This window comes from Bombina bombina, chromosome 1, assembly GCF_027579735.1.
Source record: "Bombina bombina isolate aBomBom1 chromosome 1, aBomBom1.pri, whole genome shotgun sequence".
In the NCBI taxonomy this organism is placed as follows: Eukaryota; Metazoa; Chordata; class Amphibia; order Anura; family Bombinatoridae; genus Bombina; species Bombina bombina.
In genome coordinates this window covers 67211543-67232016 of record NC_069499.1, presented here as the reverse complement: position 1 = coordinate 67232016, position 20474 = coordinate 67211543, and the positions used below count along the sequence as shown (strand labels likewise).

Below are 20474 nucleotides of genomic sequence, written 5' to 3'. Positions count from 1 at the left end.
AAAGCTCAAGCATTTCTGAATTGTGTTTCAGATCTAGAGTTGGCTGGAGTAATTATGCCAGTTCCAGTTCCAGTTCTGGAACAGGGGATGGGGTTTTATTCAAATCTCTTCATTGTACCAAAGAAGGAGAATTCCTTCAGACCAGTTCTGGATCTAAAAATATTGAATCGTTATGTAAGGATACCAACGTTCAAAATGGTAACTGTAAGGACTATCTTGCCTTTTGCTCAGCAAGGGCATTATATGTCCACAATAGATTTACAGGATGCTTTTCTGCATATTCCGATTCATCCAGATCATTATCAGTTCCTTAGATTCTCTTTTCTGGACAAGCATTACCAGTTTGTGGCTCTGCCGTTTGGCCTAGCTACAGCTCCAAGAATTTTTACAAAAGTTCTCGGTGCCCTTCTGTCTGTAATCAGAGAACAGGGTATTGTGGTATTTCCTTATTTGGACGATATCTTGGTACTTGCTCAGTCTTTACATTTAGCAGAATCTCATACGAATCGACTTGTGTTGTTTCTTCAAGATCATGGTTGGAGGATCAATTTACCAAAAAGTTCATTGATTCCTCAGTCAAGGGTAACTTTTCTGGGTTTCCAGATAGATTCAGTGTCCATGACTCTGTCTTTAACAGACAAGAGACGTCTAAAATTGATTTCAGCTTGTCGAAACCTTCAGTCACAATCATTCCCTTCGGTAGCCTTATGCATGGAAATTCTAGGTCTTATGACTGCTCCATCGGACGCGATCCCCTTTGCTCGTTTTCACATGCGACCTCTTCAGCTCTGTATGCTGAATCAATGGTGCAGGGATTACACAAAGATATCTCAATTAATATCTTTAAAACCGATTGTACGACACTCTCTAACGTGGTGGACAGATCACCATCGTTTAATTCAGGGGGCTTCTTTTGTGCTTCCGACCTGGACTGTAATTTCAACAGATGCAAGTCTCACAGGTTGGGGAGCTGTGTGGGGATCTCTGACGGCACAAGGAGTTTGGGAATCTCAGGAGGTGAGATTACCGATCAATATTTTGGAACTCCGTGCAATTTTCAGAGCTCTTCAGTCTTGGCCTCTTCTGAAGAGAGAATCGTTCATTTGTTTTCAGACAGACAATGTCACAACTTTGGCATACATCAATCATCAAGGAGGGACTCGCAGTCCTCTGGCTATGAAAGAAGTATCTCAAATTCTGGTTTGGGCGGAATCCAGCTCCTGTCTAATCTCTGCGGTTCATATCCCAGGTATAGACAATTGGGAAGCGGATTATCTCAGTCGCCAAACGTTACATCCGGGCGAATGGTCTCTTCACCCAGAGGTATTTCTTCAGATTGTTCAAATGTGGGGACTTCCAGAAATAGATCTGATGGCCTCTCATCTAAACAAGAAACTTCCCAGGTATCTGTCCAGATCCAGGGATCCTCAAGCGGAAGCAGTGGATGCATTGTCACTTCCTTGGAAGTATCATCCTGCCTATATCTTTCCGCCTCTAGTTCTTCTTCCAAGAGTAATCTCCAAGATTGTGAAGGAATGCTTGTTTGTTCTGCTGGTAGCTCCGGCATGGCCTCACAGGTTTTGGTATGCGGATGGCCTTTTGCCATCAGTGGACTCTTCCGCTACGACCAGACCTTCTGTCGCAAGGTCCTTTTTTCCATCAGGATCTCAAATCCTTAAATTTAAAGGTATGGAGATTGAACGCTTGATTCTTAGTCAAAGAGGTTTCTCTGACTCTGTGATTAATACGATGTTACAGGCTCGTAAATCTGTATCCAGAGAGATATATTATAGAGTCTGGAAGACTTATATTTCTTGGTGTCTTTCTCATCATTTTTCTTGGCATTCTTTTAGAATTCCAAGAATTTTACAGTTTCTTCAGGATGGTTTAGATAAAGGTTTGTCAAGTTCCTTGAAAGGACAAATCTCTGCTCTTTCTGTTCTTTTTCACAGAAAGATTGCTAATCTTCCTGATATTCATTGTTTTGTACAAGCTTTGGTTCGTATAAAACCTGTCATTAAGTCAATTTCTCCTCCTTGGAGTTTGAATTTGGTTCTAGGGGCTCTTCAAGCTCCTCCGTTTGAACCTATGCATTCATTGGACATTAAATTACTTTCTTGGAAAGTTTTGTTCCTTTTGGCAATCTCTTCTGCCAGAAGAGTTTCTGAATTATCTGCTCTTTCTTGTGAGTCTCCTTTTCTGATTTTTCATCAGGATAAGGCAGTGTTGCGAACTTCTTTTGAATTTTTACCTAAAGTTGTGAATTCCAACAACATTAGTAGAGAAATTGTGGTTCCTTCATTATGTCCTAATCCTAAGAATTCTAAGGAGAAATCGTTACATTCTTTGGATGTTGTTAGAGCTTTGAAATATTATGTTGAAGCTACTAAGTCTTTCCGAAAGACTTCTAGTTTATTTGTTATCTTTTCCGGTTCTAGAAAAGGCCAGAAAGCTTCTGCCATTTCTTTGGCATCTTGGTTGAAATCTTTAATTCATCTTGCCTATGTTGAGTCGGGTAAAACTCCGCCTCAAAGGATTACAGCTCATTCTACTAGGTCAGTTTCTACTTCCTGGGCGTTTAGGAATGAAGCTTCGATTGATCAGATTTGCAAAGCAGCAACTTGGTCCTCTTTGCATACTTTTACTAAATTCTACCATTTTGATGTATTTTCTTCTTCTGAAGCAGTTTTTGGTAGAAAAGTACTTCAGGCAGCGGTTTCAGTTTGAATCTTCTGCTTATGTTTTTCATTAAACTTTATTTTGGGTGTGGATTATTTTCAGCAGGAATTGGCTGTCTTTATCTTCCCTCCCTCTCTAGTGACTCTTGCGTGGAAAGATCCACATCTTGGGTAATCCATTATCCCATACGTCACTAGCTCATGGACTCTTGCTAATTACATGAAAGAAAACATAATTTATGTAAGAACTTACCTGATAAATTAATTTCTTTCATATTAGCAAGAGTCCATGAGGCCCACCCTTTTTTGTGGTGGTTATGATTTTTGTATAAAGCACAATTATTCCAATTCCTTATTTTATATGCTTTCGCACTTTTTTATCACCCCACTTCTTGGTTATTCGTTAAACTGAATTGTGGGTGTGGTGAGGGGTGTATTTATAGGCATTTTGAGGTTTGGGAAACTTTGCCCCTCCTGGTAGGAATGTACATCCCATACGTCACTAGCTCATGGACTCTTGCTAATATGAAAGAAATGAATTTATCAGGTAAGTTCTTACATAAATTATGTTTTTTGTTATTTTGTACTGCTTATCTCTTCTCAAGAAGGCTGGGGTCTCTACAGGAAGGCAAAGGAAGGATATTTCCTTTGACGTGTTGCTAGGAGACCCCATCATTTAGTTTATTCCCCATGATAAGCAGAAGACTTATGCTGAACAAATAATGTGACCTTAGAACTTAAGTTTTGTAAAATCTGCTAGCTGTAGGCATGGGCTGCATTCCTCTAACTGCTCATTTTTCTATCTGTTTCTTTTTATTTTTACTTTGATTTATGATTTTTATTTTATGCTAAAGTACTGTTTCATATTCCTTTACTTCTTATTGAACTCAATAATAAGGTTTAATACCTCTTTGGGCATTCACCTAACTACTGGCCACCCCTTCAGTCCAAAGCATTTTTTTTTCTTTTCATTGAAAGTCATACTGTCTGTCCTGCAGAGAAATCCAATGCCCTTTGCTTCAGCAGTGTTATGTTTAAAAACTGTCAAAGATAACACGGCTTTTGAAGTAGAAGTGCTGAGAGTGTGCTTTCTTATTTCTTCAAGTGAGGTGACAATATCTCTAAAGGGATACTGAACCTAATTTTTTTTTCTCTCCTTTCATTCATGATTTTAGATAGAGCATGTAATTTTAAGCAAATTTCTAATTTACTCCTGTTATCAATTTTTCTACATTCTCTTGGTATCTTTATTTGAAAAATCAGGAATGTAAGCTTACGAACCGGCCCATCTTTGCTTCAGCACCTGGGTAGCGCTTGCTGATTGGTGGGTAAGTGTAGCTACCAATCGGCAAGCTCTACCCATGTTCATTTTCATATTTTATTTAAATAAGCAATAATTGCTCACATTTTAATCTTTCCACTAATTAAGTTTTAAAAGGTCAAACGTGATCACATTTTGGGCACAAAATATCTCTTGTGAAAACAAGTAAGACTGTTGGATATAGGATTTTGAGGGTTATGCAACACACCAGCTAAGACAATTTTTTTTGTTCTTTCCAGCTTAGAAGATTTGATGTGCTTGGTGTTCATAAGAGTAGTATCACAGCACTGGCCTGGAGCCCAAATGGGATGAAGTTATTCTCCGGTGACAACAGAGGGAAGATTATACAGTCAGATTTAAACTTTGATAAGGTACATTGTTATAAAATAAAAATAAAATATCATATGTACTTGTATTGTAAACGTATTTTCTAGAATCATTCAAACTTTTGATCGATCAATAGACCATTTGATATTTTTATTTTAGGGTTCATGTAACTCCTGCCTCATATTGGAAGAGATGTCATCAATAGTTCAGTTGGATTACAGTCACAAAGTATTGCTTATATCAACAACCCAAAGATGTCTGCTATTTTACACTGAGGAAAAAGCTGTAAAGCAAGTTGGGAACCAACCGAGAAAATCGTAAGCATCTTCCTTCTTTGCAAAACAACCCATTTGTTTGTATGTATGTGCGTGTGTGTGTATATGTATGTATGTATGTATGTATGTATGTATGTATATGTATATATATATATATATATATATACACACACACACACACACACACTAGTAAACCTTACCCAGCAACCCCATATTAAGTCCAAGTGAAAGGAAACAAGTCTCTATACCTCCAAAAGACACATATAGAACCATAAAATGTGGGAAAATAATATATTTAATTAGAGCAATGACGAAAAAACACAAAAAAACAAAGCACATCCAATTGATGAAAAATAAATATAGGAGCCTAAACCAGGGATCCCTGCTACAAAAAATACAGCCTGCACTACAAAATGCTAATTAAAGTGAATGTAAATTTCTTTTTAATGACACGATGAGTCCATGGATCATCTAATTACTAATGGGAATATCACTCCTGCCCAGCAGGAGGTGGCAAAGAGCACCACAGCAAAGCTGTTAAATATCACCTCCCTTCCCTCCCACCCCAGTCATTCTCTTTGCCTACGTTAGAGCAAGGAAGTGGTAATGTTAGGTGTTAGAAAATGATTCTTCAAGCAAGATTTTTTTTATTTTTAAGTAGTGCAAGATTGTGCTTTGTCCTAGGGCAGTGCTTTCTAAACTGTGTGTCGTGACACGTTAGTGTGTCGGCGACAGTGTGTAGGTGTGTCCCTGCTTCAGCACAATTTTTTTTCAATTTAAAATTCTTTTAATTTTTTTTTTGGGTTTCTGACTTTCCGCCTGCCTGCTACGCATATCACGTGATTGATACCTAGTGGGTCACAGATCATCTTAACCTATTGGCGCAGGTTAGCGGGAACTGAAACTATTCCCATTGGCGGGCCATTGGCTCCTGACTGCACATGCAGACTCCTCAATCGGCTTGTGACTGCATGTGTAGTCGGTGAGTGGGACAGCAGTGTGTATGCAGCATGGGCAGTAGTCAGTCTTTTTGCAGGTAGCTCCCAGTAGTGCATTGCTGCTCCTGCTCTTGATATATGGATAGGAAGTGGAAGCTTAAAAATGCTTGATGAAATGCGAGTGTCTTTAGATAATAATCCACTAAATATTCAGAAACTGTGTTCATCCCATCAACCTCATACATCCCATTAAAATAGTAAGTAGCTATTGGTGTTAAACTTTTTTAATCCTTCACATACTTACATACTATTACTTGTAAATACATTTCGTTATTTTATTATTTATGTATGTGTCCGTATCTCTTAAAACAAGTTAGTTCAACCTCCTGTTTGCTGGTACAACTGAATTACTATGTCGCAAAATGATGTAGGTCTAAAGTGTGTCGCCAACATGAAAAGTTTGGAAAGATCTGTCCTAGGGTGTAGCCGTAGTCCACGTCAGTCTCTTCAGTAGGGCAGTGTTGGCTTTAGAGCAATGGGAACTGGTGGGACATAATTCTCACTGCGCCTCCCATATTCTGATGCTGCCCTAACTCCTAAAGCCTGAGTGAAATTACTCAGTCTTTATTTCTTTCCACAGGTCAATGTGAGGGAGAAGACCTCTCAAACCTGGTAAGCTGCCTTGCTGTCAGGCAGATGTATGAGGTAAGTGCTGACTTTATTATTTCTGGGGCAAGGAAACTCTCAGAAAGAAGTGGGCACTATATTCAAACTTTTATAAAGGGCTCATAGGGCACTTTATTATTTGTGGGACATGTAAACTCTCCTATACTGGAGAGGACTTTTGGCAGCCTTTATGATGCAGGCACTGGGGCTGAGAGAGAAGGCTTAGCAAAATGACTCTGGTGGCTATCCGAATCTCTCGGCGGTTTAACTTAGAAAAAATGCCGACCGGGAGATTGTTTTTTATTGGCCGGATCTTTGTGACGGTGATCGGAGTTGCGCGCCACTTTCATTGTGCCTCAGAGTGAGACACATTCACAGAGAAATAAAGATCTACGAGGTCTGCCTAGAAACGCATGATTTTCTGACACGTATGCGTTTCTAGGACCTGAGAGAACGGCTGCATTCCTCTCCTGCTGAGTTCCGGATCGTTGTCTTTGGGGATAGAACAAGCTCCAGTGTAGCGAGTCAGGTAGGCACCTCGGCAAAGCTGCTGAGGTGTAGAGGTGCTCTATTGCGTTTAATTAGTTGAATTATTATTTCTGCAATCTCCAGTAAAAAGTTACACTTTTTAAATTTAAAAAGTTAAGGTTTTTATTTGATAATTGACACATTATGAACCAGTATGGACTAAGGGGCCTTGCAAAATGTCACTTGTTCTTTGTGTTTTGATGCCAACGTGGAACCACCAATCTTTTTCTGTTCCTCGTGTATTGAGAGGACTTTAAATTATAGGGATAAACTTTTTTCTGAGCCAACATTTTCTAAGGCGGATGTTGTCCAGGAGTCTGACGAGGTTCTGAGGAGGATACTTCGGTAGCATCTGAGGGTGAAATCTCCGATTCTGACAGTGTAATACCTCCTGCTGATACTGAAGTTGTATCTTTCAGGTTTTAGCTACATTGGATGACAGCGACACTATGGTCGTAGTTCATCCTAAGAAATCCAGTAAATTAAACAAATATTTTGATGTACCTTCCTCGGTAGAGGTTTTTCTAGTACCAGACCGAGCTTCTGAGATCATTGCTAAGGAATGGGAGAGACCGGGTATCCCTTTTTCTCCATCTCCTATATTTAAAAAGATGTTTCCCATAGCAGACTCTATCAAGCAGGCTTGGCAAACAGTACCCAAGGTGGAAGGAGCTGTTTCCACTCTGGCCAAGAGAACTACTATCCCCATAGAGGATAGTTGTGCCTTTAAATATCCTATGGACAAAAAATTAGAGGGGTTACTCAAGAAGATGTATGTACACCAAGGTTTACAATGGCAACCTTCTGTGTGCATTGCTACCGTCACTAGTGCAGCAACGTATTGGTTTGATGCGTTGTCTGATGCTATCAGAACAGACACTCCCCTTGATGAGATCCAGGATAGGATAAAAGCCCGTAAGTTGGCTAATTCCTTTATTACTGATGCTTCCCTTCAGGTTATTAAACTGGGAGCAAAGATTTCAGGATTTGCTGTTCTAGCCCGCAGAGCCTTATGGTTAAAACCTTGGTCTGCGGATATGTCGTCTAAGTCTAAACTCTTAGCGATTCCTTACAAGGAAAAGACCTTGTTTGGACCAGGTTTGACGAAATAATCTCTGGTATTACGGGAGGAAAGGGTCATCTTCTCCCTCAGGATAAGAGAAACAAGCAAAAGGGACGTCGGAGTAATTTTCGTTCCTTTTAAAATTTCAAGGGACATTCTTCCGCTTCCTCTGCCAAGCAAGAACAGTCTCTAAGCCTTCCTGGAGACCCAATCAGTCTTGGAACAAGGGAAAACAATCCAAGAAGCCTGCTATTGAATCAAAGACAGCATGAAGGGCCTGTCCCCGATCCAGGACCGGATCTTGTAGGGGGCAGGCTTTCCTTCTTCGCTCAGGCTTGGGTTCGAGATGTTCAGGATCCCTGGGCAGTAGACATAGAGTCCCAGGGATACAAACTGGAATTCAAAAATTTTCCTCCCAGAGGCAGGTTTCTGCTTTCAAGATTATCTGTAGACCAGACAAAAAGAGAGGCGTTTTTACACTGTGACCTCTCCGACCTGGGAGTGATAGTTCCTGTTTCGATGCAGGAACTGGGTCTGGGGTTTTATTCCAATCTGTTTGTGGTTCCCAAAAAAGGAGGGAACCTTCAGACCAATTTTAGATCTCAAGAGTCTAAACAAATTCCTCAAAGTACCGTCCTTCAAGATGGAAACTATTAGTTCCATTCTTCCTTTGGTCCAAGAGGGTCAATTTATGACAACGGTGGATTTAAAGGACGCGTACCTGCATGTTCCTATTCACAGGGATCATTACAAGTTTCTAAGGTTTGCATTTCTAGACAAACACTTCCAATTAGTGGCTCTTCCTTTCGGCCTTGCCACAGCTCCCAGAATTTTCTCAAAGGTTCTGGGATCTCTGTTGGCGGTGCTTCGGTTACGGGGCATTGCAGTGGCGCCCTATCTGGATGACATCTTGGTCCAGGCGCCATCCTTTCAACAAGCAAGGTCCCACACGGAAATGTTGTTGTTATCCTTCCTACAATCCCAGGGATGGAAGGTAATTTTGGAAAAGCGCTCCTTAGTTCCGAATACAAGGGTAACTTTTTTGAGAACCATAATAGATTCACTATCAATGAAGATTTTTCTGGCAGAAGTCAGGAAATCAAAGATTTTTGATTCTTGCCTAGCGCTTCAGTCCGCTCCTCGGCCATCAGTGGCTCAGTGCATGGAGGTAATCCGTCTGATGGTGGCGGCAATGGATATCATCCCGTTCGCTCGTTTCCACCTCAGACCTCTGCAGTTAGACATGCTCGGTCAATGGAACGGAGATTATGCGGATTTGTCCCACAAATACAGCTGGAGCAGGAGACAAGGATTCTCTTATTTGGTGGTTGTCTCAGGATCACCTCTCCCAGGGAATAGTGATGTCGCGAATAGTTCGCCGGCGAATAGTTCCCGGTGAACATAGCTTGTTCGCCGCGGCGGGCGAACATATGCGATGTTCGATCCGCCCCTATTCGTCATCATTGAGTAAACTTTGACCCTGTATCTCACAGTCTGCAGACACATTTCAGCCAATCAGCAGCAGAAACTCCCTCCCAGCTCCTGGACAGCAGCCATTTTAGATTCATTCTGATCCTGCATTTTTAGTGAGAGGAGGGATAGTGTAGCTGCTGATGATTTTATAGGGAAATTGATAGCTAGGCTAGTGTATTCAGTGTCCACTACAGTCCTGAAGGACTCATCTGATCTCTGCTGTAAGGACAGCACCCCAAAAAACCCTTTTTAGGGCTAGAACATCGGTCTTTTTTTTTTTTTTTTGCCTGTGTAATTTTGACTGTGAAACATCAGTCTGCTAGTGTAATCTAATAGCAGTTGCCTGCCTGCCAGCGTGTGTGCCAGGCCCACTTGCCAACTAGTGCCACCACTCATATCTGTTGTAACAGTAGTGTAAATTTAAAAAAAAAAACTTTTTTGACTGTGAAACATCAGTCTGCTAGTGTAATTCTAATTGCGGTTGCCTGTCTGCCAACGTGTGCGCCCGGCCCACTTGCCCAGTGCCACCACTCATATCTGGTGTAACAGTAGTGTAAATAATTTTAAAAATAAAAAACTTTTTTGACTGTGAAACATCAGTCTGCTAGTGTAATCTAATTGCAGTTGCCTGCCTGCCAACGTGTGTGCCCGGCCCACTTGCCCAGTGCCACCACTCATATCTGGTGTAACAGTAGGTTAAATAATTTAAAAAAAACAAAAACTTTTTTGACTGTGAAACATCAGTCTGCTTGTGTAATCTAATTGCAGTTGCCTGCCTGCCAGCGTGTGTGCCAGGCTCACAGCGTATACTGTGCCCACTTGTCTAGTGGCACCACTCATATCTTGTTTAATAGTCGTATAAGAGTACATTTAAAAAAATAAAAACTTTTTGGACTGTCAAACATCAGTCTGCTTTTTTGTGTCAGGATCACAGCATATACTGTGCCCACTTGCCCAGTTCCACCTCTCATATCTTGTTTAATAGTAGTGTAAGTGTACATTTAAAAAAAAATGACAGGCAGAGGCAGGCCACCCCGCAGGTGCCGTTGTGGTCGTGGTGCTGTGATTGCCTTTGGCCATAGAATAATGCCCAATGTTCAGAGGCCACGTCCCATGAACTCGAAAAGTTCTGAGAAGGACATAGTTGACTTTTTAACACAGGACACCCAATCTTCTATAGCTTCCGCTCCGAACCTTGACGCACCATCCTCCTCCAGCTTATCTTCGGGCACCTCTCAAGTTACCACCACTCGCCCGCCTGCCGCCACCACCAACACTTCACTTGATCTGTCAGGAGTTTTTTACACATCAGTTGGAAGAAATGAGTGATGTGCAACCATCATTGACAGAGGATGTAGATAAGTGATATGTCTCAGTCAGGCAGCATTAGAGACATGGACGTACGGTGTGATGATGATGATGTTGTACCCGCTGCTGCTTCCTTTGTTGATTTGTCAGATACAAGTGAAGCGGTTGATGATAATGCGTCCGTGGATGTCACGTGGGTGCCCGCTAGAAGAGAAGAACAGGGGGAAAGTTCAGATGGGGAGACAGAGAGGAGGAGACGAGTTGGAAGCAGGGGGAGGTCGTCGCAAGGAGCTAGTGGCACAGTCAGACAGCATGCATCGGCACCCGGGGTCAGCCAGACAGCACGCCAAACAACGCATGCTTTTGCCACCACCAGAATGCCGTCATCGCAGAGCTCAGCAGTGTGGCATTTTTTGTGTGTGTTTGCCTCTGACAACAGCGATGCCATTTGCAACCTGTGCCAAAAGAAACTGAGTCATGGGAAGTGCAACACCCACCTAGGTACAACTGCTTTGCGAAGGCACATGATCGCACATCACAAACGCCTATGGGATCAACACATGTGTAGAAGCAGCACACAAACTCAAAGCCGCCATCCTCCTCCTGGTCCAGCATCTTCAGCTACGTCAACCACTGCTGTCCTCCTTGCCCCCTCTCAACCATCCGCCACTCCGTCTCTCTTCCGGAGCAGTTCCTGCTCATCTGCCCACAGTCAGGTGTCTGTCAAGAACATGTTTGAGCGTAAGAAGCCAATGTCACAAAGTCACCCCCTTGCCCCGCGTCTGACAACTGGCTTGTCTGAACTCTTAGCCCGCCAGCTTTTACCATACAAGCTGGTGGAGTCTGAGGCGTTCAAAAAATTTGAAGCTATTGGGACACCGCAGTGGAAGGTACCTGTCCGAAATTTCTTTTCACAAAAGGCAATCCCCAACCTGTACTCGATTGTACGAAAGGAAGTAATGGCATGTCTGGCACATAGTGTTGGGGCAAGGGTCCATATGACCACTGATAGCTGGTCTGCAAAGCATGGTCAGGGCAGGTATATCACCTACACTGCGCATTGGGTAAACCTGCTGACGGCTGCCAAGCATAGAATGCTCCTCTATTCCTCCTACTCCATCCTCTTCCATAACCTCGGCTGAGTCCTCTTCTGCTGCTGCGTCTTGCTCCACATCAACGGCACCCCCCCAGCTCCGCAGGTACTAATCCATATCCCGGATACGGCAGTGTCACGCCGTCTTGGGGTTGACTTGCCTGAAAGCAGAGAGTCACACCGGTCCAGCACTCCTGTCCGCCCTGAACGCACAGGTGGATCAGTGGCTGACTCCGCACCAACTGGAGATCGGCAAAGTGGTTTCTGACAACGGAAGTAATTTGGTGGCGACATTGAAATTGGGCAAGTTGACACATGTGCCGTGCATGGCACATGTGTGTAATCTGATCGTACAACGCTTTGTGCATAAGTACCCAGGCTTACAGGACGCCCTGAAGCAGGCCAGGAAGGTGTGTGGCCATTTGAGGCGTTCCTACACGGCCATGGCACACTTTTCCGATATCCAGCGGCGAATCAACATGCCAGTGAGGCGCTTGATTTGCGACAGCCCGACACGTTGGAATTCAACACTCCTAATGTTCGACCGCCTGCTCCAACAAGAAAAAGACGTTATCGAGTATTTGTATGACCGGGGTGCTAGGACAGCCTCTGCTGAGCTGGGAATTTTTTTGCCACGTTACTGGGCGCTCATGCGCAATGCCTGTAGGCTCATGCGTCCTTTTGAGGAGGTGACAAACCTAGTCAGTCGCACCGAAGGCACCATCAGCGACATCATACCATTTGTTTTCTTCCTGGAGCGTGCCCTGCGAAGAGTGCTGGATCAAGCCGTAGATGAGCGTGAAGAGGAAGAGTTGTGGCCACCATCACCACCAGAAACAGCCTTATCAGCATTGCTTGCTGGTCCTGCGGCAACGCTGGAAGAGGAATGTGGCTTTGAGGAGGAGGAAGACCAACCACAACAGTCTTCCCAGGGTGCTCGTTGTCACCTATCTGGTACCCGTGGTGTTGTACGTGGCTGGGGGGAAGAATATACCTTCAGTGACATCACTGAGGACGAGGAACGGGACATGAGTAGCTCGGCATCCAACCTTGTGCAAATAGGTTCTTTCATGCTGTCGTGCCTGTTGAGGGACCCTCGTATAAAAAGCTGAAGGAGAACGACCTGTACTGGATGTCCACGCTAATAGACCCCCGGTATAAGCATAAAGTGCCAGAAATGTTACCGAATTACAACAAGTCGGAAAGAATGCAGCATTTCCAAAATAAATTAAAAAGTATGCTTTACACAGCGTATAAGGGTGATGTCACAGCACAACGTGAATCTAACAGGCTCCCACGACCACACCGGCAAGGACAGGACGCTTTACAGACGTGTTGTTGATGTAGGACATGCGGAGCTTTTTAACTCCTATGCATCGCCACAGCCCTTCGGGGTCCACCCTCAGAGAACGACTCGACCGACAGGTAGCAGACTACCTTGCCTTAACTGCAGATCTCGACACTCTGAGGAGCTATGAACCCCTTGATTACTGGGTGTGCAGGCTTGACCTGTGGCCTGAGCTATCCCAATTTGCGATAGAACTTCTGGCCTGCCCCGCTTCAAGTGTCCTGTCAGAAAGGACCTTCAGTGCAGCAGGAGGTATTGTCACTGGGAAGAGAAGTTGCCTAGGTCAAAAAAGTCTAGATTACCTCACCTTTATTAAGATGAATGAGGGATGGATCCCGAAGGGACTGACATTGGGCGATACATTCGAGTAAAAAAGGCCTGATGAGATGAGCTGCCTTGGGATAAAAATGGTCCACACGCTGCTGTATTTTATCTTCAAATGCCGGATGACTTGCGTGACTTATCCGCCACCAACTACGGTTCAAGCCGCAATGTTTTAGGGCACTTTCTGCCTGGGAAACATCAATTTTTCTGGCCGCTGCTACAGCAGCGGCTGCAACAATACCTAATTTTTCAGGCATGTGTACATGCCAAATTTTTCTGGCCTCTGGTGCTGCACTGTGGCTTCAAAAAAAACACAAAAAAAAAAAAACACTTAACAGGATTAAACTGATAGGAATAGTACTACTTAACACACCACTCCTATCTGGTGGTACATTAGATTGCACACACAGTGCCCCAAATTTGAAGTAGGAGGACCGACCAAGCATCTTTTTCCATCTCCCGGTTCCTAAAATCCATGCCATATACACATCCCCTGATAGGGGACACCGCAGTGGACGGTACCCGTCCGAAATTTCTTTGCACAAAAGGCAATCCCCAACCTGTACTCAATTGTGCAAAAGGAAGTAACCTTACCATGGGTCGCAGACCGCACGTCTTGTAATTCTCTGTCTGGGAAATTATCTATCTAACAAATCTATCTGTCTATCGTATCTATCAAATGTATATTGCATCTATTGATCTATGTATCTATCAAATCTATCTATCTCATGGCTGGACTGTTTTGTGACAGCCACTTGTGTTTCAGCCAAATGTCCGTTGGACAAATGTCCGTCGGCTAAAAGTCCGGCCGCGATTGCACGCGCAGTGCCCCAAATTTGAAGTAGGATGACCGACCAAGCATCTTTTTCCATCTCCCGGTTACTAAAATCCATGCCATATACACCTCCCCCGATAGGGGGAGTAACAGGTATTGAACTGATCAGAATAGTACTACTTAACACACCGCTCATATCTGGTGGCACAGTAGATTGCACGCGCAGTCCCAAATTTGAAGTAGGAGGACCGACCAAGCATCTTTTTCCATCTCCCGGTTCCTAAAATCCATGCCATATACACGTCCTCTGGCGCCGCAACTGTCTCTGGGAACCTTACCATGGGTCCCAGACCGCACGTCTTGTAATTCTCTGTCTGGGAAATCTATCAAATCTATCTATCAAATGTATATTGCATCTATTGATCTATCTATCTAATCTATGTATCTATCAAATCTATCTATCTTGTGGTTGTGCAAATGGACTTTTTGCGGTGCTTTACACGGGGAGTTTGGTCTGTCACTGTGAAGCGGGCGTAACCCTTACACTACCTGATCCATACATCATACCTGATGTTTTAAAGCACTTTATTCCAAACAATTTAGGAATGTTAGGTGATTTATGCCCTTTATGGATTAAAACCAGACTCTGCATCAACTATGTAATTTTCCGTGGGAGTTTTGCCATGGATCCCCCTCCGGCATGCCACAGTCCAGGTGTTAGTCCCCTTGAAACAACTTTTCCATCACTATTGTGGCCAGAAAGAGTCCCTGTGGGTTTTAAAATTCGCCTGCCTATTGAAGTCAATGGCGGTTCGCCCAGTTCGCCCGTTCGCGAACAGTTGTGGAAGTTCGAGTCCGCCGTTCACAAACGGAAAATTTTCAGTTCGCGACATCACTACCAGGGCACCTGCTTTCGCAGATCTTCTTGAGTGATTGTGACAACAGACGCCAGCCTTCTGGGATGGGGAGCAGTCTGGGGCTCTCTAAAGACTCAGGGAACTTGGACTCAGTCGGAGTTTGTTCTGCCCATAAATATTCTGGAGCTGAGAGCAATCTTCAATGCTCTTCTGGCCTGGCCTCAGTTAGCCTTGGCCCGGTTCATCAGATTCCATTCGGACAACATAACTTCAGTGGCTTACATCAATCATCAGGGAGGAACGCAGAGTTCCTTAGCCATGACAGAGGTAGCCAAGATAGTTCAGTGGGCGGAGACCCACAATTGCTGTCTGTCTGCGATACACATCCCAGGGGTGGACAACTGGGAGGCGGACTTTCTGAGCAGACAGACTTTTCACCTGGGGGAGTGGGAACTCCATCTGGAAGTGTTTTCCAGCCTGATTATCAAATGGAGTCAGCCAGAATTGGATCTCATGGCATCTCGACAGAATGCCAAGCTTCCGAGTTACGAATCGAGGTCAAGGGACCCTCAGGCTGTACTGATAGACGCCCTGGCGGTACCTTGGAATTTCAGTCTTGCATACCTATTTCCTCCATTTGTTCTTCTTACTCGGGTCATTGCTCGAATCAAGCAGGAGACGGCGTCGGTGATTCACATTGCACCGGCTTGACCTCGCAGGATTTGGTATGCAGACCTGGTGGAAATGTCATCTCTTCCACCTTGGAGACTTCCGTTAAGGATGGACCTTCTACTTCAGGGACCCTTCCTTTACCCAAATCTAGTTTCTCTGAAGCTGACTGCTTGGAGATTGAACGCTTAATTTTATCCACCTGGGTTTTCAGATTCGGTTATTGAGACCATGATTCAGGCTCGTAAGCCTGTGACTAGAAAGATTCACCATAAGATATGGCGTAAATACCTATATTGGTGCGAGTCCAAGGGCTGATCTTGGAGTAGAGTTAGGATTCTGAGAATTCTGTCATTTCTCCAAGAAGGTTTGGAGAAGGGATTATCGGCAAGTTCCCTTAAGGGTCAAATATCTGCCTTGTCCATTTTGTTACACAAGCGTCTGGCAGACGTTACAGACATGCAGTCTTTTTGTCAGGCCTTGGTAAGAATCAGTCCTGTGTTCAAACCAGTTACTCCTCCCTGGAGTCTTAATTTAGTTCTTAAGGTTCTTCAAGGGGCTCCGTTTGAGCCTATGCATTCCTTAGATATAAAGTTGTTATCCTGAAAGTCCACGGATTTCATCCTTACTTGTGGGATATTAACCTCCTGCTAACAGGAAGTGGCAAAGAGCACCACAGCAGAGCTGTATATATAGCCCCTCCCCCTCCACCCTCAGTCATTCTCTTTGCCTGTGTTATACTAGGAAGACATGGTAAAGTGAGGTGTTAGTTTTAGTTTCTTCAATCAAGAAGTTTTTTATTTTAAATGGTACCGGTGCGTACTATTTTCCTCAGGGGGATATGGAAGAAGATTTCTGCCCTGAGGTTTGATGATCTTAGCATTTGTAACTAAGATCCACGCTGGTTCCCACAAGACTTCTGAATGTAACCATGAGACATCTTCAGTGTGGTATGTGCAGCCTTTTTTTCTGAGGAGACTTGGTGTATCAGAACTGGCTGGCATTATTTCCCTGTATGGGAATGGGGTAAGCAGTAAAACCTATTTTAATAAAAGGGGTGTTACTGGAGTCCCTATATTATATTTATCATTAGTTGATATTTGGGCATTATGTGACATGGGAGACAATATAAAAAACGATGTTTTATGTTTTTTTATTTTTGGCACTTAAAACTTATTGGTTTTATGCTTGAGGGTTGTAATTGTGTGTGCATTTTTACTTTAGTGCAAAACTGCATTTCCATGCGTTGTTGTTTGGGCCTACTCCAATTTTTTACCTTAAGGGGCGGAGCCTATTTTGGCTTAATTCCTTCAGGCTTAGCAGCAGCAAACAGTAACTCGGTGGCTCCTGGACTGTGTAGCTGGTTTGAAGGGTTGGAAACTTGATTCGAAGTACACTGGGGGCAGGTAGGCGCCACAGCAGAGCTGTGGCGAGGTGCAGAGTATATTTTTATCCATCTTTTGACTAGATGTTGATATAAGTACTTCTAAAGCCTTATTTCTGCCCTTGCTTCTGGGTGCAGTCATTTTTGGATTAACCAACGATATTAAGTTAAATTTGGGAATAATTTAACGTTTTTTTGTGCATTTTGGAAAAATTGTTCACTTTTTCTTTTCTTAAAGGCACAGTACACGTTTTTTCTAATGTTTATTTTATGCTATAAATAAGTGTTTAAATGACTTTTGTGGTATTACTAGTCTGTTCAACATGTCTGACATTGAGGTTTCTCATTGTTCTATGTGTTTAGAAGCTATTGTGCAACCCCCTCTAACATTGTGTAACTTTTGTACTGAAAGGGCTTTACAATGTAAAGAGCATATTTTAAATAAAGTAAGTGTGTCTAGGGATGATTCTCAGTCTGAAGAGAATCAGGATATGCCATCCAATTCTCCCCAAGTGTCACAACCTTTTATGCCCACACAAGCGACGCCTAGTACTTCTAGTGCGTCTAATTCCTTTACTCTGCAGGAGATGGATGCAGTTATGTCAACTACCCTTACAGAGGTATTGTCTTAATTACCAGTGTTGCAGGGTAAACGCAGTAGGTCAAGTATTAATGTAAATACTGAATCCCCTGATGCTTTATTAGCTATTTTCGATGTTCCTTCACAGTGCTCTGAGTTGGGGATCAGGGAATTACTGTCTGAGGGTGAAATTTGTGATTCAGGGAATGTTTTGTCTCAGACAGATTCGGATGCTATGTCATTTAAATTTAAGCTTGAACGCCTCCGCCTGTTGCTTAGGGAGGTTTTTAGTGACTCTGGATGATTGTGATCCTATTGTGATTCCTCCAGAGAAATTGTGTAAAATTGATAAATATTTAAAAGTTCCTACTTACACTGATATTTTTCCGGTTCCTAAGAGAATTTTGGAAATTATTGGTAAGGAATGGGATAGACCAGGTATTCCGTTTTCTCCCTTTCCTAATTTTAAGAATGTTTGCTATATCAGATACCATTTGGGACGCATGGCAAACGGTCCCTAAGGTAGAGGGAGCTATATCTTCTCTAGCTAAGCGTACTACTATACCCATTGAGGATAGTTGTGCTTTTAAGGACCCTATGGAGAAGAAATTAGAGGGTCTACTAAAGAAATTATTTGTTAATCAGGGATTTCTTTTACAACCTACGGCTTGCATTGTTCCAGTAACTATTGCAGCAGCTTTTTGGTTTGAGGCTCTAGAAGAGTCTCTTAAGGTTGAGACTCCATTAGATGAAATTTTAGATAGAATTAAGGCTCTTAAGCTAGCTAATTCTTTTATTACTGATGCCGCTTTTCAAATTGCTAAATTAGCGGCAAAAAGTGCAGGATTTGCTATTTTAGCATGTAGAGCATTGTGGCTCAAATCTTGGTCTGCTGATGTGTCATCAAAACAAACTTTTAGCTATTCCCTTTAAAGGTAAGACCCTTTTTGGGCCAGAATTGAAGGAGATCATTTCTGATATTACAGGAGGTAAGGGCCATGCCCTACCTCAGGATAGGTCGGTTAAAATGAGGGGTAAACAGAATAATTTTCGTTCCTTTCGGAACTTTAAAGGAGGACCCCCCGCTTCTTCTTGCACAAAGCAGCATGAAGGGGTGGCCCCCGATCCGGGACCGGATCTAGAAGGGGGCAGACTTTCTTTCTTTGCTCAGGCTTGGGCAAGAGATGTTCAGGATTCCTGGGCACTAGAAATAGAGACCCACGGTTATCAATTGGAATTCAAGGATTTTCTCCCAAGAACGAGATTTCATCTTTCAAAATTATCTGCAAACCAGATAAAGAGAGAGGCGTTGTTACGCTGTGTTAGAGACCTTTTTACTATAGGAGTAATCTGTCCTGTTCCAAAATTGGAACAGGGACAGGGGTTTTACTCAAACCTATTTGTGGTCCCCAGAAAAGAGGGAACGTTCAGACCCATTTTGGACCTCAAGTGTCTAAACAAGAGTTCCATCATTCAAGATGGAGACAATTCGAACGATTTTGCCAATGATCCAGGAGTGTCAATATATGTCTACCGTGGATTTGAAGGATGCTTACCTTTATATTCCAATCCACAAAGATCATCGGTTTCTAAGGTTTGCCTTCTGGGACAAACATTATCAGTTCGTGGCTCTTCCTTTTGGGTTGGCCACAGCACCCAGAATCTTCACAAAGGTTCTATGGTCTCTTTTGGCCATCAGTGGCTCAGTGCATGGAGGTAATCGGATTAATGGTAGCGGCAATGGACATCGTTCCGTTTGCTCGCTTTCATCTCAGACCACCGCAACTATGCATGCTCGGTCAGTGGAATGGGGATTATGCGGATTTATTTCCAAAGATAATTCTGGATCAAGAGACCAGAAACTCTCTTCTTTGGTGGTTGTCGTCGGATCATCTGTCCCAGGGGACTTGTTTCCGCAGACCCTCGTGGGTGATAGTGACAACAGATTCTTCTGGGCTGGGGTGCAGTTTGGAATTCCCTGAAGGCTCAGGGTGTTTGGGCTCAAGTGGAGTCTCTACTTCCAATCAATATTTTGGAACTGAGGGCAATATTCAATGCACTTTAGGCGTGGCCTCAGTTGGCTTCGGCCAAATTCATCAGATTCCATAATGACTATGGCATATGTCAATCATCAGGGGGGAACAAGGAGTTCCTTAGCGATGATTGAAGTATCCAAGATAATCAGTTGGGCAGAGGCCCACTCTTGTCATCTGTCAGCTATCTACATCCCAGGAGTAGAGAACTGGGAAGCAGATTTTCTAAGTCGACAGACTTTTCATGCGGGGGAGTGGGAACTTCACCCGGAGGTATTTGCCTGATTGATTCTCAGATGGGGCAGACCGGGATTGGATTTGATGGCATCTCGTCAGAATGCCAAGCTTTCAAGATACGGATCCCGGTCAAGGGATCCTTAGGCCGAACTGATAGATGCCTTGGCAGTACCTTGATTGTTCAGCCTAGCTTATATGTTTCCGCCGTTTCCTCTCCTCCCACGCGTGATTGCTCGAATCAAACAGGAGAGAGCTTCAGTGATCCTGATGGCGCCTGTGTGGCCACGCAGAACTTGGTATGCGGATCTAGTGGACATGTCCTCTCTGCCACTGTGGAAACTTCTGTTGAGACAGGACCTTCTCATTCAAGGTCCTTTCCAACATCCAAATCTAATTTCTCCAACATAGGTGTGTCCGGTCCACGGCGTCATCCTTACTTGTGGGATATTCTCTTCCCCAACAGGAAATGGCAAAGAGCCCAGCAAAGCTGGTCACATGATCCCTCCTAGGCTCCGCCTTCCCCGGTCATTCTCTTTGCCGTTGTACAGGCAACATCTCCACGGAGATGGCTTAGAGTTTTTTAGTGTTTAACTGTAG

The 20474-nt window shown here is 43.5% G+C and overlaps 1 protein-coding gene across 1 annotated transcript in view; it reads left to right on the top strand.

Annotated features, from left to right (window-relative positions):
• TECPR2 (tectonin beta-propeller repeat containing 2) overlaps positions 1-20474 on the top strand; it is a 608030-nt gene that overhangs the window by 83693 nt on the left and 503863 nt on the right. Inside the window, exons 4-5 of the mRNA XM_053707105.1 lie at positions 4239-4370; positions 4486-4643. Of these exons, the coding sequence (XP_053563080.1) occupies positions 4239-4370; positions 4486-4643 (290 nt within the window). The remainder of the gene's footprint in view (positions 1-4238; positions 4371-4485; positions 4644-20474) is intronic.